Consider the following 19,315-nt stretch of genomic DNA (forward strand, 5'->3'; position numbering starts at 1 on the left):
CGGAACAGTTTCAATCATAGCACAAAATCAGGAAGAAAAAATGTAAACTCATGCAAATTATATGAATAAGTGTGTAAAGAGTTGATAAAAACCACTCAATTGAGCACAAGATAAACCATAAAATAGTGGTTTATCAGTCTGCTACTACATTCGCCTTTCCGGGATGATAACTCAATTCAAAGTCATAATCCTTAAGCAACTCCATCCACTTTCTCTGGCGCATATTTAGCTCTTTCTGATCAAAGACGTACTTGAGACTCTTATGATAAAAAAAGACGCTAAACTTTACTCCGTACAAGTGGTGTCTCCAAATCTTCAATGCAAACACAATCGCCGCTAATTCCAAGTCATGAGTTGGGTAATTTACCTCATGCGGTCTTAGCTGACGCGATGCGTAAGCCACCACATTCCGGTGTTGCATCAACACGCAACCCAAATCCTTCAAAGAAGCATCACTATATACCTCAAATGGTTCATGCGGTTCCGGTAAGATTAGATCAGGTGCTGAAGTTAATCTCTGCTTTAAAGTCTGAAAACTCTCTTTGCATTCCGACGTCCACACGAATGGCACTTCTTTCCTTGTCAATTTTGTCATCGGTAATATAATCCGAGAAAATCCTTCAATAAATCTCCAGTAATATCCGGCTAAACCTAAAAAGCTCCTGACTTCCGTCACAGTCGTCGGTCTTTCCTATTCCATCACCGCTTCTACCTTGGAGGGATCTACAGATATTCCTCCTTTACTCACTACGTGGCCTAAGAACTTTACGTCCTCCTTCCAAAATTCGCACTTTGACAACTTAGCATACAACTTTCACTCCTTCAAGATTTGCAACACAATCCTCAAGTGTTCCTCATGCTCTTTTGCCGTCTTAGAGTAAACTAAGATGTCATCTATGAAAACCACCACGAATTTGTCGAAAAAGGGACTAAAGACTCTGTTCATGTAATCCATGAAAACAGCAGGTGTATTCGTTAACCCAAAAGATATTACCGCAAACTCGTAGTGTCCATAGCATGTTCTAAATGCAGTCTTAGGGATATCCTCTTCCTTCACCCTTATCTGATGGTAACCGGATCTCAAAATCAATCTTGGAAAACATTCCAGCTCCTTGCAATTGGTCCATCAAGTCATCTATCCTTGGTAGCAGGTACTTCTTCTTCACAGTCACTTTGTTCAACTGTCGGTAATCCACGCACAAACGCATTCCTCCATCTTTCTTCTTCACCAATAAAACTGGCGTTCCCCACGGTGATACACTCGGTCAAATGAACATCTTATTCAGAAGTTCTTCCAACTGAGTCTTTAACTCTGTTAGCTCTATCGGAGCCATTCTATACGGTGCAATCAATACTGGTCCGTCTCCCGGCACCAATTCAATCGCAAACTCAATTTCCCTTTGAGGTGGGAACTCAGGGATATCTTCAGGGAACACTTCTGGAAAATTTCTAACCATCGGAATCTGATCTAAGTTCTGGGCATCACCCAATGCATTAGCAGCCAACAGAATATAACCCTGACACTCCTCCCCACTACAATGCACCATTACAGAGTTCAAGTAATACCCTGTAGCTACCACTGCTCCATTCTCTCCTTCCAGCATAAACCGAATAGTTCGTTTAAAGAAATCTAACAAAACCCGATTCTTTGACAACCAATCAAACCCCAAAATCATCTCCAGTCCCACCATTGGTAAACAGATCAAATCGTGCACAAAGTCTCTACCCTCAAGCTTGAAACCTACTTGTCTACAACCTGACCTAGTCATGACTGTTTGATCGGAGTGTGTACATGCAGATCAAAAGGTATCTCTGACATTTCCAAGCCTAATCCCTCAACTTTAGCAAACAAAATAAACGAATGCGAAGCTCCAGTATCATATAATTCAACTAAGGATTTATCACCAATTAGACATATACCTCTCATCAACGGATTTGCCTTGGAAGCATCCTTGGCAATCACATCAAAGACTCAACCTTGATGCTGACTCTGGCCCGTATTCTAATTCCTTCCACGAGTGCAATCCATCGCAATATGGCCAGGTAACCCACAACGGAAGCAACCACTCTGATTTCCTCTTCCTTTAGCGTACTGGAACGGATCCTGATTGTTCTTTCTGAAGCCCCCTTGGCCTTGAGGTGCATATCCTCCTCTTTTGAAGCTTTGTCCTCTTGGATGAAAATACTTGCCATGCACACGACTAGAGCTCCCTCCATGAGCGTCCTTGGATGCCGCCACGGTCTTGGCATACTCCTCCACAACCCTTGCTTTGTTCACCAAGTCGGAGAAGACACGGATCTCCATAGGAGCCACAGCAGTCATAATGCTATCCTTCAAAACCCTCTGGTACTTAATACACCTCCAGCTCTCGAAGGTCTCCGGGTCACCCTAACACACCCGAGAAAATCTACAAAGCTCTTCAAACTTGTTGGTGTATTCTGCCACAGACATGGAACCTTGCTTCAGCTGCATTAGCTCCGTCTCCTTTGCTTCCCATGCAGACTCAGGGAAGTATTTCTTATAGAAAGCCGTTTGGAACACCTCCCATGGAATGTCAGCGTTCTGAAGCTGTAGTAAATGACACTCAGCCTGCCACCAGGGCTGGGCCTCTCCCGCTAGTTGATAAGCGGCAAATTCTACATATTGATTGAGGGGAACATGCTGCGCCTGTAAAGCACGCTCTATAGCCTAGAACCAGTAGTCCGCTTTAACAGGATTCGTGGACCCTCAGAAAGTTGGCGGATGAACCTTGAGAAATATTGCCAAGGTCATCGGAACTCTTCTCGTGTTATCGCCGTTACCCTCAACATTATCATTGGCATTCCCTTCGCCATTCCCATTGCCATTTCTGTTCCTAGCCGGTTGGCCCAATCTCTGCACAGCTTGCAGAGTCACAGTAGCATTAGCTTCCATGGTATTAGTGAAATTCGCCATTGCCGCCATGAATTTGGCATGATTGTCAGTTGGTTGCTCATTCCTACTTTCTCGCGTACGTGTTCGACCTCGCCCGCGAGTAGCCATGTAAAGTTCCTGTCTACACCAAATAATCGATATCAAGGTGATCAGTCTCAATATCAAAAGTGTAGTATGTCAATTATCCCAAACAGGCACTCACAAACAAGCATGCTATGCATATATCAAGCAGATAACCTAATAGCATCAAATAAAAGACACACAGAGTATGCAATGAAGCACAATCGGTCCATCCCTCAGGCTCATGAGGACGAACCACTCTGATACTACTAAATGTAACACCCTAATTAGCCTAAGCCTTACCTCACGTCGTACAGCAAAGGTTAATCAGAGATTACAACAGTTCTAAGCTCATACATATCCTATATCGAAGGAATTATTAATATCTATAAGTCCGATGAAGAATATAGCTCAAAATAGAATTTAAAAGCGCAAAGCGTACTAAATCAGCTACTAACTTAAGGTACAAGATATAGAGATGATATAACAAAATAATAGAGTGTAATATCATAAGAAACTAGCCACAGCTCACGGAGTTTAAGCCGGCTAGCCATATACAGACCATACAGAAACCTAACAGTTTGAAAATAGCTTAAACAAGTTTTCTTCTCTCAAATACATGTCTCTAGGCAAAACAAAATACAAAAGGAGAGATGTATAAGCAAAGTAAACCAAAAAGACTCCAAAAGAATCCAAGATCCTCCGCTTCTGCCACCATCCAAAGCAACTCACCGAGGTGGGTTGCGACCTGCATCTGAAAAACACAACAACAATATGGTATGAGAACCGGAGGTTCTCAGTATGGTAACAGTGTCCAGTGATGTAGGATATAAGACCCCGGGACGCCAAAGGCAATCCTAAGCTCCATATCCATCACCAGATTCAAGCTTAAAGCATTCTAAAATAGATAAGTATAATATACCAACATTAACTTAAATAAACCAGGTTATCTATCTTAGGGGATTTCTATTCTACTCAAACACCGATGTCCCACAACCTTCACCAACCGATCCTCCATGCGATCCCATCACCACCGCCTTCCGAACCTCCTCAATCCCAGTAGAAAACACAGGTAATATACAATGCAAGTAAAGCACAAGTAGAAGCATATAAGACAAATAATTCAGATAGCAAGTAAGCATGTTATTCAAGGAGAGCACAGTATGATGAAAGTTGTAAGCTGTGCTCGGGGGGAGTTATTATCTATCGTTGGCCTCTATGGTAGAATCAGTCGGGGCTTGAGAGGCGGTGGTTTACCCTGTGGCGGAAACGATATATGAGTTAATATATGCTCTAAAGTTGAAAATATCATAAAAATAAGGTGTCCCAATAACTAATACTAGGAAGATAAATCAGAAATTGAATTCATTTTAGGCAAGCCATTACAAGTAGACAAAGCATACAAACAGATAGAAAATGCATATGATGAACGCTTGCCCTACTGGCTGTGATATCACATTGTCGATTCAACTGCCAACCCTACACATCTCCATGGAGACGTCGCCCTTCGGATTTCTCATATGGAAACCCCCGAGATATAGTGCTCGGATCACTGTCCAGGTACCGGCGCCTGCACGCCCTATAGATCCGAAGGGACGCGAGCAGGATCTATTGCCACCAACCTCACATCTCAACGCAAGCGGGACAAACGACCGCCCTTACGCCACCGCTGCAACCTCGAACAAGCGGGATCCAACCTCAGCCCCTGCCCGGGCGCATAGCGTCTCATAATTTCAGAAAATCATTATTTCAGTGGTTTTCAAAAAGCATTATTCAGTATACAGATATCCATCACCTCATTCCGAGTCCCCAACTCATCTCAACCACTTTTCATTCATAACTCTGTTACCAATTATCAAAAGTTCATCATTTCTTATCTCATATACCAATCATAATTCACCTAACGTCAAGTCCTTCTCAGCACACCAGAAACCTAGGCTTCCGTTTTCTAATCTATCATAAAATTATGTACTAGAACCCTTAAGTTATATCCCCTATTCTAATACTCAAAACTAGGCCCAAAAGTCTTAAAATGGTGTTAAAGAAGCTTACAACCATGTTGGGAAGGTAGAATAGTTGAAAACAAGAAATTAGGGAAACAAGACGTGTGCGGCCACACAAGGGTCTGTGCGTGCACACACTCCTGAGAGTTTTTAAATGCATGCGTATGTACAGGGGTGTCCATACGCACAGGTGTAAATTTGTACAAGAATCTGTTCACTCGCACAACCTGTGCCAGCGCCCCCAACAGAAAAGCCTTCCCAACGTGTGCGTACGCACAGGCCTGTGCGTTGAAGTTTTTCCTTAGATATGTGCGCGCACAAGTTGTGCTAGCGCTGCAAACAGAATGCACCTCCCTGCCTGTGCGTGCGCACAGGTGTGTGTGTCCGCACAGGTCAAAATTTTCGCAGGGTGTGCGTCCGCACATATCAGAAATCATGAAATTCTGCAACTTTGCAGAATTTCAGATTTTTAAAACCAACTTTGAATGATCATAACTTCCTCTACAAAATTCCAATTTTCACAAACTTTATACCGATTCAAAGAGTTTTTAAAGATCTTTAATTCTAAACAATTTTCCATCAATTCCGAAAACTGAGGCAAAAGTTATAATCGAACAAAGCTCACCAAAAACTCAATTTTACCAAACTTCACAATTACCACCCTATCTCACCATACCCATACCAAATCATACCAATCCATCCAAAACTCCATTTTTCATCAAAATGTACCTGTTATAGCATAATACATTAACCTTATCACATTTTCCTTCTCATTTCACTATTCTCAATATCCAACATCAACTATATAACACTTATGATCAACATCACCATCAAATCCACCATTTCATAAATCATAACACCACAATTATCATAAGAAACCAACATCCAATTCATACAATAATTCAACATCATCATATCATTATAACCCATTACAATCAACTCAACATTCATCAATTCATCAACATTTAACACACCAACCATCATTTTAGTTCAACATATCCTATTGGTCACTAGCATATGTGTCCATGAATATTATATACTACATAGAGGAAAATGAAACCATACCTTGGCTGATTTCCTATATGCACCCAAACTCAAAATGAGCACCAACAAACTTCCAACCACAATCCAAGCTTTCAAATCCACTCCAATAAGCACAAATAAGTTCCAAGAGCTCCCAAAGCCACAATAATCAAACTATATACATACAATTCACCTCAAGTCAACCTAGGGTTCCAATTAAACATAAATTCAGAAGGGTTTAGTGGTTCTTACCTTCTCCCACAGATTTGGATGTCAAAACCCAATGCTGAGCAAGGATTAAAGTGAACATAAACATCCAAAATCACAAAAACTCATTTAACCAAAAACCCTATATACCCAAAATTTTGAGGAGAGAAACTAGGAATATTTCGTGGTTACTTTGAGGGTTTCTTGGGTGGGTTTTGTAGAGCTCTTCACAAGAAACACGTAGCCACAAACGGTGCGGCGATCGGAGCTCTCTAGCTCAAGATATGAGCTTTGGAAGGTTGAGATGAATAGTAGCCATGGGGTTTCTCCCTTCTTCTCTTTTTAGCATGTATGAGTGTGTTTGTTTGTGTATTGTGCTGAAATGGGTTCACTAATGAACCTTTTATATGTTGGGCTTGGGTCCAATTTGGGCCCGATCCAATGCGTTAGTGTTTTTAGCCCGTTTGGCCCAATTTCGGGCCAAACCTTTAAAATTAATGCCCGATTTTCCATTTCAAATGCTTTTCTAAAGTTTTTTTGACGGTTTTCACTTTTCTCGTAAGGTACCGGGCAGACTTGAATCGGTTCAATTAGTTCAACTGCCAGTTCGTGGTTTTTCATGATTTTTCGCAAAAAACACATTTTCTGACTCAAAAAGACCCACTGAGTCTAAAAATCACCTTTAAATCCTCAAATTCTCTCTCTAACTTTTCGGAATCTAACTTGGGTAATTAATCACTTAATTAACCAGTTGATTAGTTGCGGTTCTTACACGTAACTTGGTAGACTACTATTACAATCTCTCTCTCACAATGCTACACCAACCATCTTCAAGTGCTAGCATCCAATCTCACACTCACTCTCGTATACACGAGTCTCACCCCATCACTGATGCTTCCTCCTCTCCGTCTCCACAGAACCCGAGCCACGAACATTTGTAGATGCCAAAACTCAGTCGTGTTGGCGTCACGCCATGCGAGCTGAAATATTGGCCCTAGAACAAAATCGGACCTGAGACATCGTCGACACTCCCTCTGATGTGAAGCCCATAAGTTGTCGATGAGTTTATCGCATCAAATGCCAGCCCGACGGTAGTATTGAATGCCACAAAGTGTGATTGGTGGCGAAAGGGTATGCACAGATTGAAGAGGTGGAATACCTCAAAACCTTTTCTCCAGTGGTAAAGATCACCACCATTCGAGTCCTCCTTGCTCTCGCTTCCATCAATAATTAGACATTGCACCAGTTAGACGTCCACAACGCCTACCTCCTTGGTGACCTCCTTGAAACTGTGTATATGAGCTTGCTACCCGGTTTGACGCCTTCCAAGCCTGGTCAGTGTTGTCGTTTAAGAAAATCTTTGTATGGACTTAGACAATCAGGAAGACAATGGTATGAGAAGCTCAGCTCTTTTTTACTCTCGTGTGGATACCAGTAGACCCTAACAAATTACAGCCTGTTCTTCAAAGTATCTGGTAAAGCATTTACTGCTCTCCTTGTCTATGTCGATGATATGGTTATCATTGGTAGCTCTGTTTCTGAGATTGAATCCATTAAGGCTGCCTTAGACTCTAAGTTCAAAATTAAGGATCTTGGCATGCTCAAATATTTTCTAGGCATTAAGGTAGTGTATTCTGCTGCCAGGCTCGATGCCGGCCTCACCACTGCCAAACCCTTGTCTGCCCCAATGGATGACTCCATTTGCCTCAGCCAAAACACCGGAGAACCCCTTGAAGATATCACTGCCTACCGACGGCTCATTGGCCGCCTCATTTACCTCACCACGACCAGGCTTGACATTACCTTCGCTACTCAACAATTGAGCCAATTTGTCCATAACCTAAGAAAAATTCACTTTAATGTAGCCCTCCGCATTCTCAAATACTTAAGAGGATCACCAGGCAAAGGCATATTATTTCCAAGGGACTCCCTCCTCCAAATCTCCGATTTTAGTGATGCCGATCGAGGACGTTGCCCCGACACTCGCCGATCTACCATCGGATATTGCTTCTTCCTTGGAAAATCTCTCATATCCTGGAAAACCAAGAAACAGGACTTAGTATCTTGTTCCTTAGCTGAAGCTGAGTATCGAGCTCTCTCTACAACTACCAAAGATTTACTATGGCTACTCAACTTATTTCAGACTCTCAACATCAACTGCATCTGCCCACCAGCACTATATTGTGAAAATAAAAGTGTCCTCGACATTGCCGCCAATCTCGTCTTTCATGAGAGAACTAAACATCTCGAAGTGGATTGCCACTTAGTTCGCGAAAAAGCTCAACCTGGACTTTTGCACCTCCTTTCAATTTCCTCCTCCAACCAACTTGCGGATGTCTTCACCAAAATATTGCCACCCCGCCTTTTCACTGTCAACATCTCTAAGCTGGGATTGAAAGAGATTTTCCAATCTCCAGTGTTCGGTGGGCTAACAAACCACACAACAAAGTAGGGGTGTAAGTTACTGAACTAGACCAAAATTTAGCGCAAAATCGAACCAAAATTTACAACCGAATGAAAAACCAAAAAAAATTGATTTTTTGGTTTTTTTTAAATTAAACCGATCGGTTTGGTTCGGTCTTTGGTTGGCTTAGCAGAAACCAAACTGATTCGAACCGACCCAAATAATTGGTTCAGTAATGCTTGTTTTTACAAGTTTTCCTTTTAACCTAATAACAAAACCTCCAAATCCCCAACTCTAACTTAGCACTCAGCAGCCACAACCCCACAAAGGCCACAAGTCAGTAAACTCACTTCCATCTTTCTCCTCCATGCCTGAGAGAATGAGAGCCTGAGAGAACCAAAGAGCTGCCGCCATCCTCCAGTCACAAGTCGTCCATCGTCGCCGTGAAGGACGTCATTGATCTCCATCACAGGCGTTGCAGAGAGCTGGAGAGCGCCGACGTCTAGCCGCAGTCTTCACGCCGTCATCCAGTATGTGTCGTCATCCAGTCCACGCTATCGCAGCAAACCCTAAACTGATCTGTTCTTCTCCATTGCCGAGTAGCAGTCTCCATCGCCGAGCAATTCCTCTTTGTCGCTAAGCAACAGCCTTAGTCTGAGCCCTCTTCTAAACTCACAATGTCTTCTTCTTAGGTTAGTAACTTGCTATATTCACAATTTGTTGCAAGTTATTAGAAGTTGTTGTTGCTGGTCTATTGGACAAAGTATATTCACAACTTGTTTATTTTGTTTCATAAAATATGTTGTTGTTGCTTTAATAACTTAGTATGTTTAATAAACTTTGTTGTTGTTGCTGGATTAATTTGTTGGAAACAAAGTATATTCACAACTTGTCTTCTATTTTTGCTTCTTTGATTTTCTCCATCTCGAAAGCTTTAGTTATATATTATTATTAGGTGAATTATTATGATTTTGAGTTCTTGTTTGGCACTGATAATGACTAGCTAGTTTCTTGGTCCAATATTGTAATCTTTATTATTAATTTTTTTTCTATCTTAATTTTGTTTTGTTTCTAAGTATCTACAATTTAAATATATCAATTATCAGTGTCACTATTGTATTTTGAAGATAAGAGATAGATAGCCATATAGCTTCAATTCTTAGCCTCACTATGATTTATTAGTTCAAAAAGTGTTCTTTAAAATATATAATTATCCAAGATGTTTGTATGTTTTTAGGGGAAAATAAAAAGAAAAGAAAAGAAATGAAAAGAAAAAGATTCTATATCTTCGGTGCCCTTTCTTTCTTTTACTCTCAAAGCTACACATATATAAGCTTTAATTTATAGGGGAGACGTGGTCCAAAGAATAATTTATAGTTGTTGTTCTTGTTGCTATTGCTGGAATGTTAGAACAAAGTATATTCATAATTTTTTATTTTGTTTTATAAAATTTGTTGTTGTTGCTGGATAAACAATTTGCTGTTGTTATTTCATAAACTTAGTATGTTTCACAATTTGTTGTTGTTGCATAAATATTGGAAACAATATTTTTGAACAAGTTTGAATGCTGATTTTGTTGCTGGAAACAATAGTTTTGGTGATGTTGACGAGTTTGAATGCTAATTTTTCAATAAAATTGCTGTATTTTGTCGTTCATTGTTATGCTTATATATATGCAGCCAACAAGCAATGAACAGCCCAACCAGAAAAGATGATGATAAATTTGGTGTGGATTAAGATTCAGCATGGTGGCTGTTTTGGTTTTTATTTAGTTTTAAAGTGGTTGTTTCAGTCTTTAGTATGTTTTGAAGTGTGTTTGTTTTTGTTGTTTGCTAGACATTTTTAATTGTCTTTGTTTTTATATTCAATTGTTGGGACAAGTTAAAATAGTATTGAATTTGGATGTGATATACTCTTGTTATTTTAGTTTATAAAAGATTTTACACTTCATTTTATGGTTATTTAAATTCTGATTATTAGGTTTAAAAAAACCAAAAAAACTGACCGAACTAAACCGCTGTCGGTTCGGTTCGTCTCGATTCGGTTGTCTAGAAAGCAGCAAACCGAACGGTTGACATCACTATAAAATTGAATAAGTCGATTCGGTTGGTTTTCAGTCCAAAACCAAACCAAACTGAACCGATTACACCCCTACCACAAAGCAAGTACAAGACAAAAAGAAAAAAACCACCCAAAACCAACCTACAACTCAGCAACATAATTCCATCCTTATCAGGAACTGTACCATCATAATTCTAGAAACATCCTTATTGCCTTGTTGTACAGAAAAGACATTACTAATTATATAATTACCCAAGTTTCACCATTCAATGATGAGCTATAATTTCAGCCCCTATTGTATATATATAGCTACCATTCTCGTTTGCAATACATGCAAAATATCACATTCTCTTCACCAATTTATCATTGTCTTTTGCTCTCTCTATTTTTCTGAACATTCAGTGTTTTTTCTTTGACGGGCTTACACACACGTGCACAAAAAGAAAAGGAACATAAATTAACTCCTTATCATTTCAGACAAATGCATATCTAGTGATTGCTGATCAGAGAAAATCATCAAGAGACTTCATAGTAATCTCAATGCTGCAAAAGGTATCACAAGAGGAGTTTCCCTCCATAATCGTTAACATGTACAGAGTTATGTACAAACAAAAAAAGGTAGTAGGATTATTGACGTCGGGCCGTTGCTTGGGTCACCAATCTTGGCGAGGTTAACAACCCTACTATGGTGAAAGTAGCCATAAACCCACCTTGGTTGGCCAAGCCAAGGATGCACCTTTTACTCTCAAAGAGCCTAGAGGAAAATAAGCACAGGGATTATTTCATATTCAAAAATAAACTTCAACTCTATTTCATAAATAAAAGGTACATGAGTTATTTATACTAATAGCAGAAGGAAAAGCCTTCATAACTTAGACGATGTGGGACTAATACATAACACAAAGTTCACTATCCTAAACAATATAGGACTTGTATTCCCTTATTTCAATTAACTAATATAATTAACCTACTAACTCTACTTGCTCCTGCGTCATTCTCCCTGGGTTGAAAGAACTCTTGCGTGAAAAGACTTGTGATAGCAGATGATCAATCTCATTGATGAATCCACACCAAAAGATTGATCAATCTGATTGATGAATCCACACTAAAAGATCCTATTGATGACTCCACACCAAAGACCCGCACTCACAAATCAGATAAAATTTTACAAGATCCATGGCAGCAGACGATCTCATTGACAAATCCACACCAAAAGATCTCATTAGCGAATCCACGCCAAAAACCTGCACCCACAAATTAAATAAAATTTCACTAAATCAAGGTGAAGGCCACGAGGACCGACCTTGCTCTGATACCAAACTGACGCCGGGACGTCGCTTGGGTCACTAATCTTGGCGAGGTTAACAACCCCACTATGGTGAAAGTAGCCATAAACCCACCTTAGTTGGCCAAGCCAAGGATGCACCTCTTACTCTCAAAGAGTCTAGAGGAAAATAAGCACACAGCTTATTCATATTCAAAAATAAACTTCAACTCTATTTCATAAATAAAAGGGACATGAGTTATTTATACTCGTAGGAGAAGGAAAAGCCTTCATAACTTAGACGATGTGGGACTAATACATAACACAAAGTTCACTATCCTAAACAATATGGGACTTTTATTCCCTTATTACAATTACCTAATATAATTAACCTACTAACTCTACTTGCTCCTACGTCAATTATACACATGAAACAACCATTGGGAGTGACTAATCAAAAGTAGAGGATGTGAGCTAGTGGACTACATTATTTCTCGAATGAATGAAATTCAAAACTTGTGTATGTTAAGCTGCCTATAGTAAGCTATGAACACGCCTATTTCATACATTGATTACTGATGAGCGGATAATTTATACACTTTTTGGCATTGTTTTTAGGTAGTTTCTAGTAAGATCTAGCTACTTTTAGGGATGTTTTTATAAGTTTTTATGCAAAATTCACATTTCTGGACTTTACTATGAGTTTGTGTGTTTTTCTGTGATTTCAGGTATGTTCTGGCTGAAATTGAGGGACCTGAGCAAAAATCTGATTCAGGCTGAAAAAGGACTGCTGATGAAAAATTCTGACCTCCCTGCACTCGAAATGAATTTTCTGGAGCTATAAAACTCCAAATGGCGGACTCTCAATGGCGTTGGAAAGTAGACATCCAGAGCTTTCCAGCAATATATAATAGTTCATACTTTATTTGAATCAAGATGACGCAAACTGGCGTTCAACGCCAATTCCATATTGCATTCTGGAGTAAAACGCCAGAAACACGTCACAAACCAGAGTTAAACGCCAAAAACACGTTACAACTTGGCGTTTAACTCCAAGAGAAGCCTCTGCACGTGTAAAGCTCAAGCTCAGCCCAAGCACACACCAAAGTGGGCCCCGGAAGTGGATTTCTGCATTTAGACTTATTTCTGTAAACCCTAGTAACTAGTCTAGTATAAATAGGACATTTTACTATTGTATGAGACATCTTTGGATTATTTTTGGATTACCTTATGATCCTTTGATCACGTTTATGGGGGCTGGCCATTCGGCCATGCCTGGACCATCACTTATGTATTTTCAACGGTGGAGTTTCTACACACCATAGATTAAGGGTGTGGAGCTCTGCTGTACCTCGAGTTTTAATGCAAAGTACTACTATTTTCTATTCAATTCAGCTTATTCTTGTTCTAAGATATTCGTTGCACTTCAATATGATGAATGTGATGATCCGTGACACTCATCATCATTCTCACCTATGAACACGTGATTGACAACCACTTCCATTCTACCTCAGAACGAATGAATATCTCTTGGATTCCTTAATTAGAATCTTCGTGGAATAAGCTAGAATTATTGGCGATCACTCTTGAGAATCCGAAAAGTCTAAACCTTGTCTGTGGTATTCCGAGTAGGATTCAGGCATTGAATGATTGTGACGAGCTTCAAACTCGCGATTGTTGGGCGTGGTGACAGACGCAAAAGAATCAATGGATTCAATTCCGACATGATCGAGAACCGACAGATGATTAGCCGTGCTGTGACAAGAGCATTTGGACCATTTTCACTGAGAGGATGAGAAGTAGCCATTGACAACGGTGATGCCCTACATACAGGTTGCCATGGAAAGGAGTAAGAAGGATTGGATGAAAGCAGTAGGAAAGCAGAGATTCAGAAGGAACACAGCATCTCCATACACTTATCTGAAATTCCCACCAATGATTTACATAAGTATCTCTATCTTTATTTTATGCTTTATTTATTATTATTTTCAAAAACCATTTATAACCATTATAATCTGCCTAACTGATATTTACAAGATGACCATAACTTGCTTCATACGAACAATCTTCGTGGGATGGACCCTTGCTCACGTAAGGTTTATTACTTGGACGACCCAGTGCACTTGCTGGTTAGTTGTGCGAAGTTGTGAAAAAGAGTGATATTACAATTGTGCGTACCAAGTTGTTGGCGCCATTGAGATCACAATTTCGTGCACCAAGTTTTTGGCACCGTTGCCGGGGATTGTTCGAGTTTGGACAACTGACGGTTCATCTTGTTGCTCATATTAGGTAATTTTCTTTTCAAAAATTTTTCAAAAATCTTTCAAAAAAATTTTTCTTTATTTTCGTTTTTCAAAAATATAACTTTCGAAAAATCCAAAAAAAAATTAATAAAATCAAAAAAATATTTTGTGTTTCTTGTTGGAGTCTAGAGTCAAATTTTAAGTTTGGTGTCAATTGCATGTTTTTAAAATTTATGCATTCTTTTTTCAAAAATTCATGCATGTGTTCTTCATGATCTTCAAGTTGTTCTTGATAAGTCTTCTTGTTTGATCTTTAAATTTTCGTGTTTTGTGTCTTTTGTTGTTTTTCATATGCATTCTTGCATTCATAGTGTCTAAACATCAAAAATTTCTAAGTTTGGTGTCTTGCATGTTTTTCTTTTCTTGAAAATTTTTCAAAAATAAGTCTTGATGTTCATCTTGATCTTCAAAGTATTCTTGGTGTTCATCTTGACATTCATAGTGTTCTTGCATGTATCATGTGTTTTGATTCATAATTTTCACTTTGTAAGTCATTTTTGTTGTTTTTCTCTCTCCTCATTAAAAATTCAAAAATCAAAAAAATATCTTTTTCTTATTTTACTCACAATTTTCGAAACCTTTGGGTTGACTTAGTAAAAAATTTTTAAAATAAGTTGTTTCTTGTTAGTCAAGTCAAGATTTTAATTTTAAAAATCCTATCTTTTCAAAACTTTTTCAAAAATCAAATCTTTTTCATTTTTTATTATTTTCGAAAATTTTTAAAATTTTATTTTCAAAATCTTTTTCTTATCTTTATTTCAAAATTTCAAAAACTTTACTAACAATTAATGTGATTGATTCAAAAATTTGAAGTTTGTTTCTTTCTTGTTAAGAAATGTTCAATATTTAAATTCTAGAATCATATCTTTTAGTTTCTTATTAGTCAAGTAATCAATTTTAATCTTAAAAATCAAATCTTTTTCAAAATATCTTTTTCAATCATATCTTTTTTAAAATATCTTTTTTCAAATCATATCTTTTTCAAAAATTTGATTTCAAAATATCTTTTCTAACTTCTTATCTTTTCAAAATTGATTTTCAAATCTTTTTCAACTAATTAATTGACTTTTTGTTTGTTTCTTATCTTTTTCAAAACCACCTAACTACTTTTCTCTCTCTAGTTTTCGAAAATCATCTCCCTTTTTTTTCAAAATTCTTTTAATTAACTAATTATTTCAAATTCTAATTTTGATTTTATTCCTTCTCTTAGTTTTCGAATTTTAACTTTAATTTAAAATAAAAACAAAAATATTTTTCTTTTATTTTAAGTTAATTTTTGAAAACCCCTCTCTCTCATCTCTTTCTATTTATTCATTCATTTACTAACACTTCTCTTCATCCTAAAATTCGAACCCCCTCTTCCTCTCTGAGTTCGAATTTTCCTCTTTTCCTTCTTCTATTCTTTTCTTCTTCTACTAACATAAAGAAATCTCTCTCTACTGTGGTAAAGAGGATCCCTATTATTATTTTCTGTTCCCTTCTTTTTTTCATATGAGCAGGAGCAAGGACAAAAATATTCTTGTTGAAGCAGATCCTGAACCTGAAAGGACTCTGAAGAGGAAACTAAGAGAAGCTAAATTACAACAATCCAGAGACAACCTTACAGAAATTTTCAAAAAGGAAGAGGAGATGGCAGCCGAAAATAATAATGCAAGGAGGATGCTTGGTGACTACACTACACCTACTTCCAAATTTGATGGAAGAAGCATCTCAATCCCTTCTATTGGAGCAAACATTTTTGAGCTGAAACCTCAACTAGTTGCTCTAATGCAACAGAACTGCAAGTTTCATGGACTTCCATCAGAAGATCCCTATCAGTTTTTAATTGAGTTCTTACAGATCTGTGAGACTATTAAGACTAATGGAATAGATCCTGAAGTCTACAGGCTCATACTTTTCCCTTTTGCTGTAAGAGACAGAGCTAGAACATGGTTGGACTCACAACCTAAAAATAGCCTGGACTCTTGGGATAAGCTGGTCATGGCCTTCTTGGCTAAGTTCTTTCCTCCTCAAAAGAGGAGCAAGATTAGAGTGGATGTTCAGACCTTCAAACAAAAAGATGGTGAATCCCTCTATGAAGCTTGGGAAAGATACAAACAGACAACCAAAAGGTGTCCTTCTGACATGCTTTCAGAGTGGACCATTTTGGATATATTCTATTATGGTCTATCTTAGTTCTCTAAGATGTCACTGGACCATTCTACAGGAGGATCCATTCACCTAAAGAAAATGCCTGCAGAAGCTCAAGAACTCATTGACATGGTTGCAAATAACCAATTCATATACACTTCTGAGAGGAATTCTGTGAGTGATGGGACGCCTCAGAGGAAGGGAGTTCTTGAAATTGATGCTCTGAATGCCATATTGGCTCAAAACAAAATGTTGACTCAGCAAGTCAACATTATTTCTCAAAGCCTGAATGGATGGCAAAATGCATCCAACAGTACTAAAGAGGCATCTTCTGAAGAAGAAGCTTATGATCCTGAGAACCCTGCAATGGCATAGGTAAATTACATGGGTGAACCTTATGGAAACACCTATAATTCCTCATGGAGAAATCATCCAAATTTCTCATGGAAGGATCAACAAAAGCCCCAACAAGGCTTTAATAATGGTGGAAGAAACAGGCTTAGCAATAACAAGCCTTTTCCATCATCTTCTCAGCAACAGACAGAGCATTCTGAGCAGAGCTCCTCTAGCTTAGTGGTGCACGAAATTACAATAACACTTTTGCAATCCCGCACAACTAACCAGCAAGTGCACTGGGTCGTCCAAGTAATACCTTGCGTGAGCAAGGGTCGATCCCACGGAGATTGTCGGCTTGAAGCAAGCTATGATTACCTTGTAAATCTTAGTCAGGATATCAGAAATTATCAGGATTGATTGTAAAAAAAAGCAAAAGAACATGAAAAAGGTACTTGTTTTGCAGTAATGGAGAATAGGCTGAGGCTTTGGAGATGCTCCATCTTCCGAATCTCTGCTTTCCTACTGTCGTCTTCATCAAACACGCAAGGCTCCTTCCATGGCAAGCTGTATGTAGGGTTTCACCGTTGTCAGTGGCTACCTCCCATCCTCTCAGTGAAAATACGTCCCGATGCTCTGTCACAGCATGGCTAATCATCTGTCGGTTCTCGTTCAGGCCGGAATAGAATCCAGTGATTCTTTTGCGTCTGTCACTAACGCCCCGCCTTCAGGAGTTTGAAGCACGTCACAGTCATTCAATCATTGAGTCCTACTCAGAATACCACAGACAAGGTTTAGACCTTCCGGACTCTCTTGAATGCCGCCATCAGTTCTAGCTTATACCACGAAGATTCCGATTAAAGAACCCAAGAGATATCTACTTAGTCTAAAATAGAACGGAGGTAGTTGTCAAGCACACGTTCATAGTTGAGAATGATGATGAGTGTCACGGATCATCACATTCATCCGGATTAAGAGCAAGTGATATCTTAGAATGGAAGCAAGCATGATTGAATAAGAAACAGTAGTAATTGCATTAATCCATCAAGACACAGCAAAGCTCCTCACCCCCAACCATGGGGTTTAGAGACTCATGCCGTGGAAGGTACACAAGAAACGTGTAAAAAATGTCATGAGGTCATAAGGTCCGGATACAATGTCAAAAGGTCCTATAAATAGTAAACTAGTATCCTAAGGTTTACAGAAATGAGTAAATGACAGAAAAATCCACTTCCGGGCCCACTTGGTGTGTGCTTGGGCTGAGCAATGAAGTAATTTCGTGTAGAGACCTTTTCTGGAGTTAAACGCCAGCTTTCATGCCAGTTTGGGCGTTTAACTCCAAGTTTTATGCCAGTTCCGGCGTTTAACGCTGGAATTTCTGATGCTGATTTGCTACGCCGGTTTGGGCCATCAAATATTGGGCAAAGTATGGACTATCATATATTGCTGGAAAGCCCAGGATGTCTACTTTCCAATGCCGTTGAGAGCGCGCCAATTAGGCTTCTGTAGCTCCAGAAAATCCACTTCGAGTGCAGGGAGGTCAGAATCCAACAGCATCTGCAGTCCTTTTCAGTCTCTGGATCAGATTTTTGCTCAGAACCTTCAATTTCAGCCAGAAAATACCTGAAATCACAGAAAAACACACAAACTCATAGTAAAGTCCAGAAAAGTGAATTTTAACTAAAAACTAATAAAAATATAATAAAAACTAACTAAAAGATACTAAAAACATACTAAAAACAATGCCAAAAAGCGTATAAATTATCCGCTCATCACAACACCAAACTTAAATTGTTGCTTGTCCCCAAGCAACTGAAAATCAAAATAGGATAAAAAAAGAAGAGAATATACTATAGACTCCAAAATATCAAAGAAACATAGCTCCAATTAGATGAGCGGGACTAGTAGCTTTTTGCCTCCGAACAGTTTTGGCATCTCACTCTATCCTTTGAAGTTCAGAATGATTGGCATCTATGAGAACTCAGAACTCAGATAGTGTTATTGATTCTCCTAGTTAAGTATGATGATTCTTGAACATAGCTAGTGTATGAGTCTTGGCTGTGGCCCAAAGCACTCTGTCTTCCAGTATTACCACCGGATACATACATGCCACAGACACATAATTGGGTGAACCTTTTTAGATTGTGACTTAGCTTTGCTAGAGTCCCCAATTAGAGGTGTCCAAGGTTCTTAAGCACACTCTTTTTGCCTTGGTTCACAACTTTATTTCTTTCTTTTTCTTTCTTCTTCTCTCTTTTTTTTTTCTTTTTTTTTTCGAAAATATTTTTTTTCTTTTTTTTTTTTCTTTTGGATACTGCTTTTTCTTGCTTCAAGAATCAATTTGATGATTTTTCAGATCCTTAATAACAGTTCTCTTTCTCCTCATTCTTTCAAGAGCCAACAATTTTTAACATTCTTAAAACAGCAAATTCAAGAGACATATGCACTGTTCAAGCATTCATTCAGAAAACAAAAAGTATTGTCACCACATCAAACTAATCCAACTAGTTTCAAGGATGAATTTCGAAACCCTGTACTTCTTGTTCTTTTGTGATTAAAGCATTTTTCTTTTAAGAGAGGTGATGGATTCATAGGACATTCACAGCTTTAAGG

The 19,315-nt window shown here is 38.6% G+C and overlaps 3 protein-coding genes across 3 annotated transcripts; all 3 read right to left on the bottom strand.

The window, feature by feature from the left end:
• Nucleotides 1-1,265: 1,265 nt before the first annotated feature.
• On the bottom strand, nt 1,266-1,769 carry LOC130978631 (uncharacterized). Its single transcript, XM_057902263.1, has one exon. It carries the CDS (start codon nt 1,767-1,769, stop codon nt 1,266-1,268), a length of 504 nt encoding a protein of 167 aa, XP_057758246.1.
• A 233-nt stretch (nt 1,770-2,002) lies between these two features.
• Nucleotides 2,003-2,323, bottom strand: LOC130978647 (cold shock protein 2-like). The gene has a single exon (XM_057902264.1). The coding sequence runs from the start codon at nt 2,321-2,323 to the stop codon at nt 2,003-2,005; it is 321 nt and encodes a 106-aa protein (XP_057758247.1).
• Nucleotides 2,324-2,389: 66 nt separating this feature from the next.
• Nucleotides 2,390-2,935, bottom strand: LOC130978663 (uncharacterized). Its single transcript, XM_057902265.1, has 2 exons — nt 2,750-2,935; nt 2,390-2,689 (listed from the first exon to the last, which is right to left on the bottom strand). Exons 1-2 carry the CDS (start codon nt 2,933-2,935, stop codon nt 2,390-2,392), a joined length of 486 nt encoding a protein of 161 aa, XP_057758248.1.
• Nucleotides 2,936-19,315: the final 16,380 nt, after the last annotated feature.

The sequence above is a fragment of the Arachis stenosperma genome, chromosome 1 (genome assembly GCF_014773155.1).
Source record: "Arachis stenosperma cultivar V10309 chromosome 1, arast.V10309.gnm1.PFL2, whole genome shotgun sequence".
Taxonomy (NCBI): Eukaryota; Viridiplantae; Streptophyta; class Magnoliopsida; order Fabales; family Fabaceae; genus Arachis; species Arachis stenosperma.

Excerpts from the sequence above, each read along its gene's own strand:
- LOC130978663 (XM_057902265.1), bottom strand. The coding sequence starts at position 2,935 with ATGGCGAATTTCACTAATACCATGGAAGCTAATGCTACTGTGACTCTG. Across the intron at positions 2,690-2,749 it reads CCTTGGCAATATTTCTCAAG|GCTATAGAGCGTGCTTTACA; the intron begins GTTCATCCGCCA and ends TACTGGTTCTAG.
- LOC130978647 (XM_057902264.1), bottom strand. The coding sequence starts at position 2,323 with ATGACTGCTGTGGCTCCTATGGAGATCCGTGTCTTCTCCGACTTGGTG.
- LOC130978631 (XM_057902263.1), bottom strand. The coding sequence starts at position 1,769 with ATGACTAGGTCAGGTTGTAGACAAGTAGGTTTCAAGCTTGAGGGTAGA.